This window comes from Scyliorhinus canicula, chromosome 1 (genome assembly GCF_902713615.1).
Source record: "Scyliorhinus canicula chromosome 1, sScyCan1.1, whole genome shotgun sequence".
Lineage (NCBI taxonomy): Eukaryota > Metazoa > Chordata > Chondrichthyes > Carcharhiniformes > Scyliorhinidae > Scyliorhinus > Scyliorhinus canicula.
In genome coordinates, this window is record NC_052146.1 from 247,136,966 (window position 1) to 247,157,891 (window position 20,926).

General features: G+C 43.9%; 1 protein-coding gene across 1 annotated transcript in view; it reads left to right on the forward strand.

Moving 5' to 3' along the window:
• The first annotated feature begins 1,141 nt into the window (after positions 1-1,141).
• The window catches only part of dusp10 (dual specificity phosphatase 10), a 52,544-nt gene continuing 32,759 nt past the window's right edge, over positions 1,142-20,926 (forward strand). The window contains exon 1 of the mRNA XM_038810708.1: positions 1,142-2,566. Within this exon, the coding sequence (XP_038666636.1) occupies positions 1,657-2,566 (910 nt within the window). The 5' untranslated portion in view covers positions 1,142-1,656. The remainder of the gene's footprint in view (positions 2,567-20,926) is intronic.

A 20,926-nucleotide genomic window follows, 5' to 3' on the forward strand; every position in this document is an offset into this window, starting at 1 on the left:
AGAATGCAACCCCAATTTCTGTAATATCGCCGAGTAATTTGACCTTTGGAGTCGTGGTGTGCTGCGCTTCCTTCAAGGCTGAGATATCCTTCTTATGGTACGGTGCCCACAACTGCTCGCGATCAATTTTCTGACATGCATTGCACCCAGCTGATTCAATATGCAGCAACAGGAAACCCTGCCTCCTAGTGAACCAATGCAGTTTTAGGTAAAGGTTTTCAGAGTTGGGAGAATACTGAACCGTGTCGGAACAATTTCGTGCAAAGGATAAATGATCTCAGATATTATGATTAACCTTGCTTCAGATAATTACATCACCCCATGTGTTGGATTCTGCCTTAAGATCCTGTTCGTTATTTACCCAACCAACCATTTCAATAGAATGATTCCTTTAACAGCTGGCTACTCTTCACAATATTTGGCACCTCGTCCGACCAATAACATTTTTTTTTAAATGCCACTTCCTCCTTGCCAGAAACTCAGCCTCCGCCACATCGTTTTTGTTTTGCCATGCAATACTTTTCATGTTAAGCTGGTGCATTCCTGTCAGGTCTAGTTTGAGTTCCCAGTGTAATGTTGGGAGGGCCTTTTTTGTGCGTGTGCTTGGCTGTAGCACCGTACGCTGTTGGCGGCAGCAGAACTTTGTGCAGTTACCACTGCCCTTGTAGAAAACAATTTAAGTCCTGGTCCCTTTTTGTTTTGAGATCGCTTTGCCTTGTAAATTTATCTCGAAAATACGGCCAGAACTAGTGCTGCGGGTCACAATGGGGACTGTAATGAATGATTTAATCCTATTCCCTGAAAAAAGTGGGGGAGGGGATTTAGACTGTAAAGAAAAACGAGCCCGGCTGTGAATGTTTTGTCCCTTTAAATGCCTTGCTGCTCAAGTCCATTGGAAAGCGCGAGCTCCGTCCCGGGAGCCGGCCGGCCCGCCGGCCCATTGGCTGCCGATGATGTCACCGCGGGCGGCACAAAGCCCTTCCCCCTGCCGCCCAATGGTTGGGCGGGGGGTCCCGCCTCCCACGGCCGTCGATTGGCGAGGCCCGGGGTGGGTGTGGGGGGGGGGACCACCGATTACCCATTGGCCGGCCCGCCTGTCCATCAATCTGGAGGGCCCCGCCTCCCCGTCAGGTGAAGTTGACGCGCGCTCTGTGTATAAAAGTTTAGCCGGATTAAAGTGGCAGTCCAGGGGGAGGAGGGAGGGAATTTGAAAACAAAACAAAGGTCGTTGAAACCATAATAAATGGATAAGTAGAGAGAGTAAATAAGAGGAGTTGGGGCGCGTGTGGGCGAAGGCTGAAGTTTGTGGTTGTGAGGCAGTGTTGGTGCTGCAGAGTTGGAGGTGCCGCTTCCTCCTTCGGCCGTCCCGCTGCTGCTGCTCTGGACAAGTTTCAGTCAGCGCGCCTCAGTCTGACTGCAGCCGGAGAGCCGCCCGCTGCCCCCGGGCTTGCCCGAATGAAGGCGCCCGTGCCCGCCGGTTATTTTTAGTCGCGGTCCCCCTTCTGTTTTTTTTTTGCAGCAGGAATAACCAATGCGTGCCTCTGAATTCATTGCTCTCCCCTCCCCTCCCTCTGCTCTGATGCTGACAGCACACTTGATCCCGTCTCAGTCCACTTACTCCACCGATCGGCAGCGGGGCTCCTCCACATCATCCTGATGCCTCCATCCCCTCTGGACGAACGGATTGTCGGGGTGGTGGCATTGCCGAGGCCGGTCAGACCGCAGGAACTCCGTCTCCGCCTGGACGCCGCCGCCTACGTGGCTTCTCCTCCCCCCGGAGCGAGCCGGGCAGCCGGCGAGCCCAGAGCCCGGAGCCCGACCCTCAGCCCGGCGGCGGCTGCTGCGCTCCCGTTCCGAGGCGGCAACTTCACGTATATGCCATCGTCCAGCGGCTCGGTGCGCTCCCTGTCCTGCGGATGCAGCGGCGCTAGTTGCTGCACGGTGACCACCTACCAGAGCAAGGGCGAGCAGCAGAGCCCGGCATCAGCGGGCGGCGGCGGCAACCTGCTCCCAGCCCCGGCTGCCAAACCCGGCACCCCGGCCAATTGCCCCTCCTGCGCCGCCGCCAGCCCGATGGTCAGCAGCAGCGAGAACGGCGGCGCCCTGAGCCCCCCGGCCTCCGCCGCTGCAGCCGGGGCAGCCGTCCCCCTGTCTCCTCCGGCCGCCGCGGCCACCAAGCCGGTGGCGGGCGTCCGCACCATCCACCCCGCCGAGCTGGCCAAGAAGCTGAGCCGATGCAGCAAGGGCCCCCCGTCGCAGAGCCAGGGTCCGGTCATCATCGACTGCCGCCCCTTCATGGAATACAACAGAAGCCATATCCAGGGAGCCGTCCACATCAACTGCTCGGACAAGATCAGCAGGAGGCGGCTGCAGCAGGGCAAGATCACCGTGCTGGACCTCATCTCCTGCCGGGAGGGCAAGGACTCCTACAAAAGGATTTTCTCCAAGGAGATCATAGTTTACGACGAGAACACTAACGAGCCGAACCGGGTGATGCCCTCTCTGCCACTTCACATAGTGCTGGAGTCGTTGAGACGAGAAGGCAAGGACCCACTGGTTTTAAAAGGTAGACTTTTGCAATGTTCTTATTCAATAAGAGAAAGTTTTTTATTTTATTTTGACAAGCCCGAGGTTTCAGGAGTGTTGTGACGGGGGTGGGGGGTGATTAATGCTCGATAAAGTACGGAGCAATTGGTCTTTTGCTCCTTGATGTTCAGATGCTGCCTCCTTACAGAAAGTCACACACGGAGTTGACAGTAATTTGTAAACACTGCACCCTGCGGTACTAAATCGGCCCTTTTCAAGTCTCCAGTATTCTACACAGCTCAGGCACTTCAGTTATATAGTCTGAACTTCTAACACGTAAGAGGTTTGCATGTGAAGTAAATAAGATGACCCGTGTTAGTTTATTTTTTGGGAAAACGGGGACTGAATGAAAAATCCTGCTTTGCAATGTCACATTCGGGCTACGCAGAAAAACATCCTGACAACGAATACAGTATGTGTAGCACGTCACCCTGGCTGCTGTGCATTGCTGCTTTACTAGCACAGAAATTGAGGGAAAAGGGTCCATTAATGATGATTCATGGTCTGCAGGTATTAACAAGTTGTGAAAGGTCCCGATTGCGGGGCGAACATAATCTCCGATGCAGCATAATTAGGGACATTTGAATGAATGATGTTGACCTTGTTTGGTTTTGAATGCAATGCAGTAAATGCATTTTTTCAATTTCATTGCAGTAAATTATCATGTAAGGAGTGAGCAGTAGTAGCATTGATGGGCTTTACAATACCGAATGCAAAACGGCTTAGCAGCTGCAGCACTGACCTTCCCGACAGATTGATGTGGGTTTGAATCCTAAAGCAGCTTGTCACTCAAATCTGTCCGCAACAGTTGGGATTGGATTCTGCCACTCTTAGCCAGGCTGCTAGGTGGAGCACTTTTGATCGCAGTGTTTTGTTTCAAGGACAATGGAAAAGTGATATTGCCCATCTCGCTTCACTACAGCGTGCCTCCTCCTGTTGGTTAGCTATAGAGCATTATTGGAGAAATCTGTGACCTTCACTGTCGTAGGCATGCTCACAAGAAAGAGGCCCCATGGTGGGAAAGGTGGTAGCATGGAGAAATTAAATTAGAAACTAAATGATGGGAAGTGCAATACAATATTAAAGTCGTTACAGCATAAGCAACAGAGACTATTTGTAAATGATAAACAGAATAGTCAGAGATAATGGTAAACCGACAAGCGATTGGTTTGGCCATGGGTTAGTTAAGGTAACCAAAGAGAAAATGCTGGAAAATCTCAGCAGGTCTGGCAGCATCTGTGGGAGAGAGAAAAGAGCTAACGTTTCAAGTCCAGATGACCCTTTGCCAAAGCTGGTTCTCTTTGGTTTCAGATTTTCTCTTTGGTTTCAGATTCCAGCATCCGCAGTAATTGCTTTTATATGGTAAGTGTGTCCAATTTTGAATACCCCACGCTTGGAAAGATATGAAATGAAAATCGCTTATTGTCACAAGTAGGCTTCAATGAAGTTACTGTGAAAAGCCACTAGTCGCCACATTCCGGCGCCTGTCCGGGATATGAAGACCATGCAGAGGTTGCAGAAGGAATTTACTAAACTGATTCCTGTGATTAGGGGCTTTAGTTATGAGCAGGGAATGGAGAAAATGGGCTCCACGTGTAATCAAGCAACCTTGCTGAACAAATGATATAAGGGACAGCATCACACTTAAAACAAGGCTTACACAAATATGAGAAAAGTGGAAATTAAGCAGACTGGTAAGGTATCAAATGCAACAAAGAAATACACAATAAATGATGAGAGATGTTAAATGCATATGGGGGGAAAATCTGCAAGGGATACCAAGGCTGTTATATGGGGATATCTGTTTAATTGAAGAGTGAAGATGAAACTATTGTGAAGAATAAGGAAATGGCATACTTATTAAATTAGTATTTTGTATCCCTTTCCACATGCAGGAAGGGAACAAAATACTGGCACTACAAGGAACCCTAACAATAAGGCAAGGACGTAGTATGTTTAATATAAGTTTAAAACATGGTAATGAAGAAAATATTAGAATGAAAGATATATAACACTCAGACCTGATGGCTTCTACCTCGGGTGCAAAAATTATAGATGCATTAGTCATAATTTTCCAAGACTTTACAAATTTGGTTGGAAAATGGGCATAATGTCACTTCATCATTATTTAAGAAGGGGAGATGGGAGAACATGGGCAACTACAGACCCTACAATTTAATATCAGTTGTGCAGCAGTTAGTGGAATTTGCCAAGAGAAGCAGAGGTGACTGACCATTTGAACAAGAGTAAGCAGATCAAAGAGTCAAGTTGGACGTGTGGTGGGTAGACTATGGCTGATTAATCCAATTCCTTTTTTTTTTGAGGAGGTCACTAGCATGATGGACAGGAGAGTGTCTATGCACGCTGTCAAATTGGACATTCAGGAGGCTTTTCGTAAAGTTCTGCACAAGATGTTAGCAAAAGAGAGCACGTGGAATTGGAGGTCACCAATGGGTAGATAGTAATTGGCAGGTAGATAACAGATATGGGGATAAAAAGACTTTACTAGTTAGAGGGATGTAACTGGTGGTGACCGCCCACCCCCAATACCTGAGGCCTCAACATTTTGCCATATATGTTAGTGACTCAGAAAGAGAATTAGAGCATTGTATAATAATCAGATGATACTTCAGAGGCAGAATAATTTATGTGCATTGGAGAAGGAAGTTAGAGGGACATGGACAAAACTATTGCAGTTGGAGTTCAACGTGTACAGTGGACCACAAAAAAGCGTATTTTTTTGAGAAGATTTGAAATATAGAGGAGCAAAGAGAATTTTGAGTCCAAGTACATACATCATTCAAAGCGGCTAGAGAAAAGCAAAGAACGATCAAAAATGCTGACTTCAATCTCAAGGGCAGAGATACAAAGGGGGAGTAAGTTATGCTTCAATTGTATAGAGCCTTGATCAGATCACATCTGTATACTGCATTCAGGATTTGGGTACCACAGGCTGGATTCCCCGTTATGTCCCCACGCTGGCGTCAGAACTGTGGACTTTGTTGCCAGAAAAACTGGCGTGAAAGGCCACCTATTCCTAGCCCTCCAGGGGGCTAGCAGGGACCCGGCGTAGATCTAGCAGATTTTGCTACAGATATAGGCCTCCGCACTCCCGGGTCGGAGGCCGCGCATGTGCATGGCGGCAGACTGCAGGGGCTGCACCGTGCTCCATGGCAGACTCAGACCGCAGAGTTGGACACTAAAAATAACCCCCCCCGATCGGCTGAGCGCCTGACCCTGACCACCTGCACAAACATTGCCCGACCACGTATAAGGCCTCTGTCCACCGATCGGCCTGCTCCCGACCAGGTCCGCATCCATCACGCTAGTTTCCCGACTGGCTGGACCATATCAGATCCATGCCGAGTACGCCACTTTCTGGGGCCCGCAGAATCAGGGAACCGGCGCCAGTCCCGATTCCGTGTGGGGAAATGGATTCTTCGCCCCCGCGCTGGCTGCAATTTCGGTGTCGAGGTGCGGAGAATCCATCCCCACATTTCAGGAAGGATATATTGGCCTTGAAGGAGGTGCAGTGGAGTTTCCCAGCATAATACTGAGGCCTTAGATGGTTAAATTAGGAGTACAAATTACAAAGTAATGGCTTATTACCTCCTTCAGTATGGAAGATTGAACGATGAACAGATCAATAGGTTTAAGATGTTAAAAGGATTCAATAAAGAAGATATAGAGAAACTATTTCATCTGCTAGAAGAATGAAAAATGAGTGGACGTTAACTTAAAATTTAGAGCTGCACAATCCTACACCATGAGATGGGTAATATTAGTCTGGTGGTCTCTCCCTTAAAAGTTTGTGAATGAAGGAATAGTTAGAGCTTGCAAAATAGATCAATATATTTTTCGTTCGGCAACGTTATCGAAGGATAAGGAACAATGGCAGGTAAACGGGTTTGACGTATGGATCACCTATGATTCAATTGAATAGCTTACTCCTGTTCCTATGAGTCACTCGAGTAGCAATCTGGAAAACCATCAATTACAGCTCCCTTTTGACTGGGAACATTACCAATCTTAGCTGAGATAGTTAACTCAGAGGATGAGTTGCATACAGCACAAACAGGACACTCGTATGCAGAGTAGACTCAGTAGGTTGATTCCAGAGTTGAGAGGATTACCTTAGGAGAGACTAAGTCGACTGGGATTATACTCATTGGAATTCAAAAGAAAGGGGGGATCTTCTAGAAACATATAAAATTATGAATGAAATAAATAGGATAGAAGCAGGGAGGTTGTTACCACTGGCGGGTGAAACTAGAACTAGGGGGCACAGCCTCAAAATAAGGGGGAGCAGATTTAGGACTGAGTTGAGGGGGAACTTCTTCACCCAAAGGGCTGTGAATCTGTGGAATTCCCGGCACGGTGAAGCAGTTGAGGCTACCTCATTAAAGGAATAAATGGTTACGGTGAGCGGACAGATAAGTGGAGCTGAGTCCACTAAAAGATCAGCCATGATCTTATTGAATGGCGGAGCAGTCGCGAGAGGCCAGGTGGCCTACGCCTGCTCCTAGTTTTTATGTAACTATTCAGTCCTGATGTTCGTTTTCCACAGTGCCTCATTTTACACATCTTTCTATTCCCTTTTCTCTAATGCTCCCCTAGGTTTCTCTTAAAAGCACCTAAACTATTTGCCTGAATCACTTTCTATGGTGGTGCATTACACATTCTAACCACTGAGTGAAGACATTTCTCCTTATTTCCCCAATAGATTTATTTGTATTTTTATTATTATCTTACTTCTGAATGAAGTATGAGTGACTAGCTTATATTCATGGTCCAGTTATGGACTTGCTCTTGAGTGGCAATGCTCTTTGTGTCTATCGCAACCTTTCATATTTTAAAGACCTTTATTATGTCACTCCTCCGTCTTCTCTTTCCTGTGGTAGAAAGCCCCCAACTTTTCAGTCTTTCCTGATGGTTCCACATTCTGTTCTGATGTCATTGACAGTCTTTTTGCACCTTTTCGAGTGTGTCTTTCTTTTTGCAGTATGACGACAAGAACTGTGTGCAGTACTCTCTGTGAATACTTAGTGGCAGATCAATGAAGTATAGCTTTGAAATCCTAAGGGCAATTAACGGAGCTCTACATCTGTGGTCCTTCTTCTGTTGGTCATCCATCCATCCATAATAAGTAGTGGCTCTTGTGCTACTTAGAACGAGACAAATATTTGCAAAATTGCAATTCACAATGCTTGGTTTGATTTTTAATGTAGCAGCCCCACTTAGAATTGTGCCCAAAATCTAATTGTAGGGAATGTACGTTTAACATTCAAAGGTTCGATCCATTTCAAATCTTAGATTGGATTTGATTTATCGTCACGTGTACTGAGGTACAGTGAAAAATATTGTTCTGCATATAGTCCAGACAGATCATTTCTTGCATGAAAAAACATAGGACATACATTAAAAACAATGTAAATACATAGACAGAGACATCGGGTGAAGCATATGAGCGCAGTACTACTCTGTAGTAGAGAAGGTGTATGAAGAGATCAGTTCAGTCCATAAGAGGGTTATTGAGAAGTCTGGTAACAGTGGGGAAGAAGCTGTTTTTGAACATGTTCATGGGTGTTCTCAAGATTTTTGTATCTCCTGCCCGATTAATAAAGTTGGAAGAGAGAATGGCCCGAGTGGGAGGGGTCTTTGATTATGCTGCCCACTTTCCCAAGGCAGCAGAAGATGTAGACGGAGTCATTGCATGGGATTAACCTTGGCAAATGCAGGGGCAGCTGTGAAACTGGAAGGAATCTTTCCAACAGTATAGAATTGGTGAAGAATTACTATTATTGGCATACCATCTGTCAATTGGTTTTACCCTCTAACCACCACAATCGTATGCAGTTAATGACCTAAAAGAGAGGGTATTGACCTTTCCCTCTGTTAAATTCCTCCCTTCTGACACAAGCACATTAAGGGAAATACAGCTGTGCTTTTGAGTTTTACAGCTAGTTCAGAAGACATGGGACAGACGTTGGTCTTTACTACAGGGCTGTTAAAGAACACCTGAGTAAAGCACAGAAAGTTACATGTGGTGGGAAGATCCTGCCTCACCTAACTTTTTTTCCTTTCATTGAAATTAATTGGAAGAAATGAGTTCTGTAAGGGCCATGTAGAGTTCTCTGCTAGATTCGCCTTTCCACAATCCACCCTGGTGATACTTAACCCCCCCCAGCGGTAAAAGACAGAACAGGTACCCATGGACCTATTGGCACATTCTGACGCCCAAAGAGTTAAAACTTAGCATGACCTCAACAAACAAAAGTGTAAGACAGCAAGTGACTTGGTGAACACATTTTGAAGAAAACAACTTGCAAGTATAATGAGGAATATATTTTTATGACTTCAGCTACATCAAATTTATATAGGCTATTTGGGGAAAGGGCAAGGAAGCAGCTATAAGTAGAAAGCATTTTGTAGCTCAGTGGCGCTGGAATTTTTTTTAAAGTGCAACCACGATGGTATAAAGATAATTTTTTTAAATTTATGTGCCGCATAAATGGAAGATTGTGTGATTCAGCATGGCAGTTTCTCAGCCTTGCTCTTTAAACGACCAGGGTATATTTATAATCGAAATGACTGCGCCAGTATCCAATCCCCGTTCATGTTTGTAAACACTGTTGCTTAGAGATGACCTGTCTAAGTCTAGAGCCTGGGACTAGACGTTGTCCACTCCAAGTTTGGTATTGCCTGTTAGGGCTATTACTGTTTCAGTAGTGCAGCGGCATCTGGATATAAATTAATCAGGAGGCCACAGTTGTTTTTGGGATTGAGTTACTGTTTGAATTGATAATTGTTCAGGAAGGGAGGGTGGTGGAGGAAGGGTGTTGATACCAGTTCAGATTGCACACAGCTCTCATGAACTGGAAATAAACAGTTTAGATCAGCAAACAGGGAACCGGCTGTCTTCAACCAAATTTGCATATAACCTACTGAGTCAGGAAGACAATTTGCTTGTATTGGGACGTCACAAGGATTTGCTTATGTCTGATTTGTGTATGCATTTTACTTTTTGTAGGTCAATCTTTATGATCTCGGACTATTAAAGTTTTAGAATGAAATAAGGTTTTAGCAATGTCCAGTGCATTCTGATTTGATGGATTAATTGAACTCTATTCTCCAACTCCATTCTCCACTTTGCTCTAAATTTCATGCATAATCACATTTTAAATATGTTGCATCAAGTGAAATAAAATATAGTTTCTTTTGGTTAAAATCCATTTCTCTAGGCTGTCACATTGCAGGAAATGAGGTACCTTTAAATGTCCTCTGTTAAAACTTTGAGCAATCAATTGCTGGTTTGAATGCTAAAATGACCTGTATGTTATAGAGCAATCTGAGAGCACAGGAACTTAAAACTGGGTACCTTTGGGACTATTTGTACTCAAAAGTAATTGTCATGTTACATTTTTTCATCACATTCTAGTTTCTGGCACCTGTGCTGCAGACGCTAAATTGGCAATTGGACAGTTGTATCAGCTAATGATTCTCTTGAACTTTCAAAATTCCAATTTAATACAAGTTACCTAAAATAATAGTTCTGATTTTTTTTCCTAAAATAAAGTGAGAACTATATAATTATCCAAGCCAAATTCTGCATACTATAATTACTATCAAGATTCTCTTTAGATGTTGCTGTGATGTTACTTTTCGCAAATCATTTGTGTTAGAAGTTTGAGTTTGCAGTTTCTGATTCTCTTGCATCCACGTACAGTATCTGAAAACAATACATGTGTACATTTTGCCTGTCACACCTCCTGCTTGGCTGTTGCGGTTCTATCGACTCATTTTGTGTTATTTCCAGCTGTTTGTTTCAAATTTTACCTTCATAAGACAGCCAGAAATCAAAACAGGCAGGAAATGTACAATCTTCAGGCAACAAAGAGAATAGAAATACCTATCAAAAATGGTCACCCAGCAATAGCAGTCAATAAAAAAAGAGGCGAAAGGAACAAATTACTTTTTATAAAAAATATATTTCTTCACTGCCATCTTGGGTTTCGCACTGGGCTGAGTCCTTTCTGTTGGAAATAGGTTTAAATCTAATAGACATTTAAGAAAAAAATTTGAATTATTGAACTTGCCTGTACAACAGAACAAAATGTTTGAGATACTTTTTTGTTGGATGCCTATACCTAGCTCAGAAGCTTGGGCTTTGACATGCTGCATTTTCAGATACATGTCATTCTACGCTCAGGAAATGTAAAAAATCTGGAAGTTGTACGTAGTTTAAACTTGGATTTGTAGCCGATTGAATTAAGAATGGTCAGACTTTCTGCTCGCAGAACTTGCAAGGGTTTTAGTTTCGGAAGCCCTGCATTGCCTTTTGCAATAAATGATTGAGAATGAAATCCGTAAACAGCAATTATTCCACTGAGTCTAGAAAACACATTTTCATTTTTCAGGAAATAATCAACTCGTGTCAGGAGGAGGATCACGACCACTCTCATAAATTCACACATTTGACTACCCCCTTCCTGAATGAATATAAGATCTGCTATACTGTGACCACATCATTGGAGATGTGCTTGTGTATGTATATATTGGGGGAAAAAAATTATTTGCTGAAAAATATGTCGGAGTCTGAGGACAAACAGCATTATTAATGTGCAAAAGCACCAGCGACTTGTAATGAGGAAGAGAGAACTTGTAAATTGCAAATCACCGCAAACTGCTGGCTGATTTGCACCTCTGGCATTAGCTATGTGGAATTGGCATCTACCTGTGAATTTCATGACTCCCTGCTGCATTTGTACATTAATTATCCATTAAATTCACCATAAAGTTAAATCTGGTAATTAATAATTGAATCGTTGTCAATGGCTTCTGATCAACTTCTCATGATCAAAAACAAGCAATGCTGACTCTCACTCCTTGATGTTGTAAATAGTTTGGGGAGATTTTTAATATTTTGTGGTCTTCTTTCACCTCTGTGCGTGCGTGCATTCACTCACTCACTCTCAATAAAATCTTTGTTCCCTCACTTTATTTCTCGTTCTATACCCAATTCGACATTTAATGAATCCATTATTGCCTCAACTTTTCCTCTTTTCAATCCTTAATCTCATTGCTTAAGAAGAGACCATGATTGTTCTGCTGTTTGAGGGTCTCTGATATCTTGTTGCCCTCACTGTGATGTTATCAGCTCACATTAACGATAAATTTGTGAGAAAATCTTTTTTTAAAAACCAATATGTCTGCAAACAAACCTAACTAATGGCAAATGCAATGAGATGCCCCATTCTAACATATTCTGGGTTACAGTACATAACATTTGTTTTGGTCATCACAGTTTGGGCATGATTGGGCATCATACTTGAGTGTTGCACCTTTTTTATCACTGATTTTGTCCCACACTTGCATTAACAAAGCTCTAATTGGCCCAAGTGCAGCATTCACATATGCCAATTATATTTTAGCACTTTAATGGGGCCCACTCTTCCACATTAGTGACAGAACACATTGCTAATGATTTGTATGGTTTCTTGTTTTTATAGAGCAGCATGTCCCCAAACTTGACCATGTGCAATGCACAGGATGTTGTTAATATGTTTAACAAGCAGTGCTAATACTTTTGTTTACTCCCAGTGCCATTATGCTCTTCAAAAAGCTGCAGCATTGTACTTGATGAGTAAAGATTTGACACTTTATTTTAATGTAAATTCACATCCTTTTAAAATAAGAATATTCTGTAATTTACCGCCCATTCATCGGAACCATCCGCCTGGCTTCTGAAGACCCTAAAATATCTTGTATGCAAAGCTGTAATGGAAGAAAAATCCTCAAAGTCCACTGAAAATATATAGTGCCTGCAGGACTGAAACATTTCTGTAATTAATTTGTAAAGCCATCCTGCAGAACGCTCCACTTGTGAAGTCCATAGCCCATTTGTTGCTTTGTTCATTCTGAACTTCTGATAACTGGATCGTAAAGATAAAGTGCCCTGAAAACTGTTTTACCATCTGCATTAATGGAGGAGTGCACGCTGGTATTGTTGACCCTGTAGCTTTCTTCTGAAGATCGCCAGCTACCGATTGCTTTTACAAAGCCAGCTTGTACTTTAAAAAGAACATCTTTGCTAAAATAAAAAGATACCAATGGCTATTTCTGAGTGTAGTAGTTTCTTCCATGCTGTTGTTCCAGTAGTTTGGTCTCTGTGAAAATTCCCTAAGGAGCTGATAGCTTTTTTGTAATTTGGGCCTAGGGCCTTTCAATTATCAGAAGAACCATGAGAACATTTAACATATCTTATCCATGCTTCCCCTTTACTCGAACAATCCTCAATTAATTCTCCATTGCTGTGTGTTTTTCCATGGAATGAATATGTATTCACTTTTCTCTTAAAACATGCCTTAATCATACTTTCTAATCTAATGCTCCATGGTTCAATAACTTCTGTTTTGCATTACAACTCCTCTAACCTGCTCTTTACTCTGTTACAACTTTAAAATGATGGCCCTCGCTACTTATTCCCTAACTCAATGTTTTTAAAACTTTTTTGCCCGGGACCCATTTTTACCAACCAGCTATCCTTTTGGGACCTACGCCGGCTGGCTGACCTTTGTGACGAACTTTGCGACTCACCTTTTGCGACCAATGTGACGGGTGAGTCTACTTGGCCCTCACAACTTCACTTACTTTGTCTTTCAATGTAACATTTCTGCTAAAGAATTCAGCTGACTATTTAGGTTCTCGCTGCATTCTTGGGAAAAAAATATGTTTGTCCTCTAACTCGCCGTGCTTAGTCTTCAAATTCCTTTGGCGTTTTGAGTGTTTTAATCTTTCATTTGCCAGTACTTCCTTGCACTTAACACACATGGGCTTTGCATTCTCATTTGCATTGACACAATGAATAAAGCCATACCGCAAGAAATAAGCGTTATACTGCTTTGTTCCCGATTTTAGATTCTTATTAACGGGCTATTCATCAGAGGCCACGGAGCTCACACCAGCACTGCTTTGTCCTGCCATGGACCCTCCTGAGAAGCTCTCTCCAGCAAATTCAGTTGGGAGATCTTGGCCTGTTTGTGTCTCTGGCCCTCTCTTTCTTATTACAAACTGGTCTGTCTTCAGTTCTTCAAACATTCCTGTTGCTTGCTTGCTGGCAGCTACAAAATAGAGGAATCTCTATCCGTGATTTTGCGGCTAAAACAGGGATTGTGCGATGTCAAGGTATGTGCCGGCGCGTGACCTGCTCTCTGCTGAACCTTCTGGTGGGAAGACTGCCAATTTTAAAAAGAAACTTGGTCCTGGGATAGCGCACTGATGTCAGGAGGAGACGGTACTGGGTCAGCACGCTGATTTTCTGCGATTGCTGCTGGTGCCTTCTTCATGGATCTGGGTTTGAAGAATAAATTGCTGCAATCCCTGTATATGTAGCTATCAAATAATTCCTCCACCTTGTGATGGTGTAGGCATTGAAATACTTATGGAAACCACTGGTGCTGACTGCCAGCATCGTGTCCCACCATTCACACCCCTCACGCAAACTTCACTCGGCCACTGTTCGTGTCCTTGTAGCCCTGAGATACAACTGTCCCACCTCCAGATGTGGAGATGCTGGCGTTGGACTGGGGTGAGCACAGTAAGAAGTCTTACAACACCAGGTTAAAGTCCAACAGGTTTGTTTCAAACACTAGCTTTCAGAGCACTGCTCCTTCCTCAGGTGAATGAAGAGGTACCTCTTCAGCGACCTCCAGAAGTAGCTTCCCCGTCTCCTCCTATTGGTCTGCGGCTGTGATGTGAGGAAAGCTAATCACCCATTGGATAACCTAGGTGCCAATCAGGTGGAGCAAGGCAAAATGCTGCAGCTGCTGGCAGTCGCGGCCGGCATTCTCAACCTAAAAGCCGATTGCAGCCGTCGGGAGCTTCTCCCTCAATCGGGAACACTGTGACCGATTGCTTCCAAGACCCATCCCGACCCTGAGTTTGAAAAAAAACTCTACCATAACCCAGGCATTGTCAAACTCAGGGCGCGACCTGCGGGCGGTGCTCCCGATTACGCAAATCCGTGCGTGAAAGCCGCAGCAGCCGGCTTTTAATAATGCCGGCTGCAAGCAGCCTTCAAAATGGCCAGGAAAAGATTTTTAAAAAGTTCGGCCACACTGCACATGCTTGCCCGATCATCGGTGCGTGTGCGCCAAATTATGTGCATGCGCACCGATGATCGGGCACGTATACACAGTGCGGCCGCATTTTTTAAAATACGGTCGCACCCTTTTTTTTTCAATTTTGGTTGGGACAAAGGGACCATTGGGGCCAAAGGGACCCAAAACTATTTCCTCCATTTTTGTCAGCAACAAACAAGGTAAGAGGAAATGGTGGGGCGCGCAGGTCGGCTGGCGTGGGTCGAGAAGGTCGACCGGGTTGGGTCTTGAATGTTGGCCGGTTGGTAAAAGTGGGTCCCTGGAAAAAAGTTTGAAAAGCGCTGCCTTAACCAATGGGGGCGGTCTATCCCCAGCAAAATTCAATGCTTTTGGATTATTTGTAACGTTGCCTACCCATACTTGCACTTTAAATGTATTTGAACCTCCACGTCTGTCAAATGAGCATACAGTCCTAGTTTACAATGTTTGTCTTCTTTCAATTACATCTGGGGACTTCAGACCTTAAAATTTGAGCGCAGAAAAATAAGTATTTGGAAGAATTATTGTTGCCCTGTCAATCATCCAACTTTCTGTTGCCCCTACTACTTTTCCCTGTTATACCATTCAGTAACAGCTCTATAAATTGAAGGCTTGATGGAATATTGACTGACGCGCTACCCGACACAAAAATACATGGACTGTGGAAAAAATAAAAGGTTAAAAATAAACATTAAAATCTCAAAGTTGCTCTTCTGGTGCTACTTCACAGTTTAGTGTGTAATAAAGTAGATTGAACTAAAATTTTGCACTGACCATTATGATAGGAACGTTGGACAGTTTTCCCAGTTTGGTTTATAGATGCCAACAAAGGTAGAGATGGTACAACTTTATCTCCTTTGTGGATTACTGGGAAACTTGTATGAAGGGGAGGGTGGTTCACTGAACAGATGGGCCTGGTCTTTTTCACTAATTTCCTCCTCCCTTTACGTCTGTCACTGCCTGACATGAAGCCCTCCACCTGCCTTGTCACTATGGTAATGCAGTGGAGTTGGATAATAACAATGACATCAGTTGGCATAATATCAGCCTCTTGAATATTAACAATACAAGGGATAGTACTTTGTTTAGGCAGTATGACAAAGTGGTGGTAGATGATGTAATCCTAACAGGTGGTGCTCGGCATATGTCTAACTGGAGGGAAAAAAACAGATAATTGAGCATCATTATCCTATGCAAATTATATGTATGTTCTAGAAAAGGCCATATGCTTTGTCTGACAATAGCTGACAGTTTATGATTCCCTTTGTGTACAAAAGTTTGGGAGAGAATTTGTAATCCAGAGTTGATGGAATATTCCTATTTCTCTGGTTTCTAAATGAATCGGTTGTAATCCGTACTGGAAAAGTACAAGCTTACAACATTTGACAAAATCGAAGTTATTTGTAACATGAGTTTTAAAGAGTGCTCCAGGGATCTATCATTGTGGTTCTGATGATGTTCAGTGATAGTGAGTTTATCTATTAATCAATTCATTGTTGCTTTACAGATATTCTGGATTTAAATTAATCATTGCTTGAAGCTAACCAGGATCAGTTAGTTCATCTATAAGTCACTTTGTTTAAAAAGTCACTTTGTTTAAAAATGTGCACTATGTAAACTAGGTTGGGTTTATGTGGAAGTCTTCTTGCAGACGGAGGGCTAGCAGGAGATTGCCTACTGTGAGTCAACTACTTTAAATACGTTTAAATATAACTTGCATTGTCCCAGATATTCTATGGAAGTCTGGGTGTTGGGCAAAGGGGGAAAAGAAGTCTTCTACTAAAGTGGGAATTATGCCCAAAATGGACCCTCCAGTAGCTATTGGGGGCTGGGGTGGACAAGAAAACATCAAGTAGCAACATATTGATTATCAAACCTACTGATGTTACATTAATGGGATAAGGATTGTACCGGAGGAAAAAGACTGGATGAAAAGGGTGATTGCTAGAAATGGTTGAGGAAATCTGTTGCAAACGTCAGGGAGCTGGACCTGGACCTGTGTGCCCACTTGCAAGGTACAAAGTAGAAGGCTGTTTGCTTCACAGTCGACAAAATTATGGTTCTTGACGTAGGTGGCTTTGACTACCTCCTCAAGTCACACTTTTTATAATGCAGCGCAAAATGTAATCATTGGAAAACTGGAGAGGAGAGGCTAAGCAGACCTGCACGATAAAGAATGTTAGCTGAGCAACACACTTAAGCGGAGGAACATCTTATGGACCATAGTTGGATAGCAAATGCATATCTGGGAAGATTCAATACAAATCAGCAGTACCTGACTCGAGTGATGGCAACACAAATCTCCATCCCCTTTGACGTCTGTGGTGATATGCATCACTGTAAATACACAAGGGGTTAATGTAAATACACTACAACTAAGTAAACACTAGGCGGAGCACCGGAGATGTCATGATATGCAGACATACAGCTAATGAACACAGAATAGGACACGACCAATGGGCAGTCAAGATACCCAGAGGTGACACTACCACAAGGGGGCATTACACAACCCATATAAAAGGACAGGGGCATATATGCTCTGTCTCTTTCCACAGGCAACACTTCGGGAGAGGGACAGGGGCAGATCAGAAACATCACACCCACCACGTGGCTGAGAGCTGACTGGTTAGTTAGACTGAGTTACTATAGCAAGATTATCAGGAGAGTCGAACTCGGAGAGAACTGTGCTAATAGTTCAATAAATCACGTTGAACTTACTTCAAATTCTGAAGTATCTTTTGGTCAAAGCTGCATCAAGGTGCAGCCGGTGTTATCCCAGAGTACATAACACATCAACGTCAACCAGAACAGTTGATGCAAACCAAGTCGTTGCCTTGATAAATGTGTATTCAGACCTCACACTTCTGTTTCCCCTGGTGTTTCTCTTGGTGCCGTAAATTCTCACCAAAAACAAAGTATCTATTTGAAGAGGCTTCCAGAAGTCTCTTTTGAGGACACAGTGGCTAGAGTAAGTGGGTCTGACATGTTATATTCATATTTCATCCAGTTCTCAAAAGGTTGTAACTGGGCTCTTGCAACAGGTGTGGATCCACATTTGTATATTTAAGCAGCTTCCAGCACATTTTGCACAGGAGTAATTGGCACCAATTTAGAGTGAAAATGTGCGTAAGGCACCAGTTGCCCATTTCCCAGGCGGCTGAAGGGTGGTTGAAAGTTGAAAGTCACGCCTTTATATTTCGAGCAAAAAATATGGACAATCAAAGCCTGGGAATGCCGCCACTTTCTGGTTTGACAATTCCCAGTGGAATAGGGGGCGGATTTTTCTGGGACAATTTTTTTTTTTTGTATCTTTGTTGTCCTCTCATTTGCACAAATGGGTGGATGCATCTTCTCCCGCGGACTTAGTGTTGAGCTAATGTTTTAGAACGTGGGCAACTGTAACACATCTGATTTTATTTCCCCAAATTCTGCCCTCAAAAGCTACAACTACACCATTATTTTCCCCTCAAAATGGAGAATTTGAGGCACGGTATGCTTTCCTCCCGCTGAAGAAGAATTGTGCTGAACAATTTGATCAGGGGGGAAATTACCCAGTTGTTAACGTTTTTAAGCGCAACCAGTGAGATTCACAAAGGTGTTCTGCTACCTTTCCGAATAAATTATGCCATCTAATAAACTCCTAGAAAGGAGAGCATTCCACCTTGGGGTTAACATGTCTTTCACTATTACAAGGTCTGCCACCAGGAGTTTTTAATATCTCTTGTAAACATTATTCGGGCGGGTGTTCGGCTATCAGTGAAGCCATCCTGCTGCGGCATTGAAACCTGACAGAAAAGGTGAGTCCAGATTTTGATGAAGGTTTTAAAAGAGTCGTCCTTGATGCGGAGTTGTTAAATTTGGTGTAGCTCAGTGAGAAGTTGCACTTAATGCGAGTTTTACAAGATATTGCCTGATGTTTTTGTGAATGACAAAAGTAATATTTGTTTTGAGCAAAAGACAACGAGCTCCCTCCCCGTTGGGAGATGTCTCTGTAAAATACAGGACGAGTTGGGCAAAATAAGCCTAGGCGGCTGAATAGGAGGAAGTAGTTGTCAAATGACGACTGCGAGTGCAGTTTTGCCTCCTCCAAAACTGTGTGCCACGATTGTGGTGCCGAAATCGGTGTGTGAAGCTGACTGATTGATGGCAGCGCTGTCAGACGCTCCGGGATGATGCCCTTCCTCAAACCTTGCACAGCTGAACATGTGCTCAGCAGCACGGAGGAACACCCACCCTCATTCCCCAGCACCACCACCAGCAGCATCAGCACTATCGACATGGGTCGTCAAATACTTTCAGGTTAATAATTACTGATCTATGCCCACTGGCACTTGCTGCAATACAAGAGGTTGGTGATTTCCAAAGTCGGGAGGGGGAGGGGGTAGGGATGCCATGTGCTGAAGGATCTTGTCTTACTGCAGAGGATTCTACCCAAACTCTTTGGTCCCCAAAATGGGCACAGCAGTTCACACCCTGACAGACCACAGCATGGCAGGGGAAAGGTGCAGCGGTGAGACTGAGCAGGACGCGCTGTGGAAGACTGCAGAGGATAGCAGTGTTTTTGGTCAGGTGGGGTGGAACATCGAGAAATGCAGCACAGAACAGGCCCTTCGGCCCATGATGTTGTGCCGAACTTTTGTCCTAGGTTAATCATAGAACATAGAGAAATACTATGATGGTGGAGAGGGAGAAAGGTTCACAGCGGGAGGTCATAACACCCAGGGTAGTCTGCGAGCCATTCTCCTACTTAAATCTCAGCGAGATGTTTGTGCCAGGAGCTTCTTTGTGCGATTTCCTTCCAGGCTAGAGCAAGTGGTATCTGCAACAGTCTGCCATCCATTGTTGCAAAAGAGAGGTGACTGGGGCAGTTTCCCAAGAGGGCAGAATATACTTCATTCCTTCTTGTCAAAGAGAAGCAGGTAGTTTTGTGACCATTGCAGGCTTCCCCAATTTGTCGGGTGTCATTGACTGCATGAACGCCACCTTGCAAGTACTGCCTGCTCTCTCATTAATCGCCTAGAATCAGAACTTGTAGCTCTTGAGGGTGAGGTCTCCTGTCCCTGAGGGGCAGAGGTTCCACTCTTTGCTCATTAAGGCTGCCCCCAGAGTATTATCATTACACAACAACATTTTTAAAAGTTGGTCAACTAAGGCAATGGCTGTTCCAATGATTGTGATCACTATCTTCTTTATCGGAAGTTGGTCATGCAACACTGCCCATCCCCCTTTGGTTAGGTGCTGTTGTCTCCTGTTATGCACCACCTTGCTTTGTAAGAGTGTGAAGTGTGTCAGAGTGGTGCAAAGTGTTTGGGTGATGTGATTTTCATGGTTGAATAGCTGGCAGTGTGTGAAAACTGAGATGGAGCGGGTGGGGTAGGGTGTAACTTGCAGCACAACCATGGGTGGAAAGATGTTGTGGAGCTAAGAGTCTGATGTAGGAGTCATGACTGATGGAGATCAGCTGTAGTACATTCAGAGCAATGTGTGAGGTTAGTGCAGCAGGTTGGGTGTGAAATGGCATTTGAATTCACTAATCTTGACCACTTCTGAGGCATGGCATTTCTGGTGGCATTGCATCTCGGTCCTGGAAGCTGAACATCTGGAATTGACTGCCACATCTACCTTTTCTCATTGCCTAATCATGGTTTTTCCAAAGGGATTCCTGGTTCCCTGTGGAGAAAGGACTGCTGCCCTCCTGTTGATCTCTTGCACCAAGGCATCCAGTATCAGGGAAGCTTGGACACATTTTCTCCTCTGTCGCACCTTAATTTTTTCTTCTTGCGTTGGAATATAGGACTTAGAACCAGAAGTAGGCCATTCAGTCCTTTGACCCTGCTCCATCATTCAATAAGATCATGGTTGATCTGGTTGTGGTCTCGGCTGCACTCCCTGACGGCCCCTCATAACCCATGACTTCCTTATCAAATAAAAATCTATCTAACTCAACCTTAAATAAATTTGAAGACCCAGTCTCCACTACCATCTGGGGAAGAGAATTCCACGCTTTAATGACCCTCTGAGAGAAAATAATTCTCCTCTCTGTCTTAGAAGGGAGACTTTTATTTTTAAGCTGTCTCCATGTTCTAGTTTCTCCACATGAGGAAGGTATCTACCATATTTGGTCCCCCCAAGATTTTTATGTTTCATTAAGATTATCTCTAATTCTTATACACTCCAATGACCAGTGATCTAAACTGTTCAAC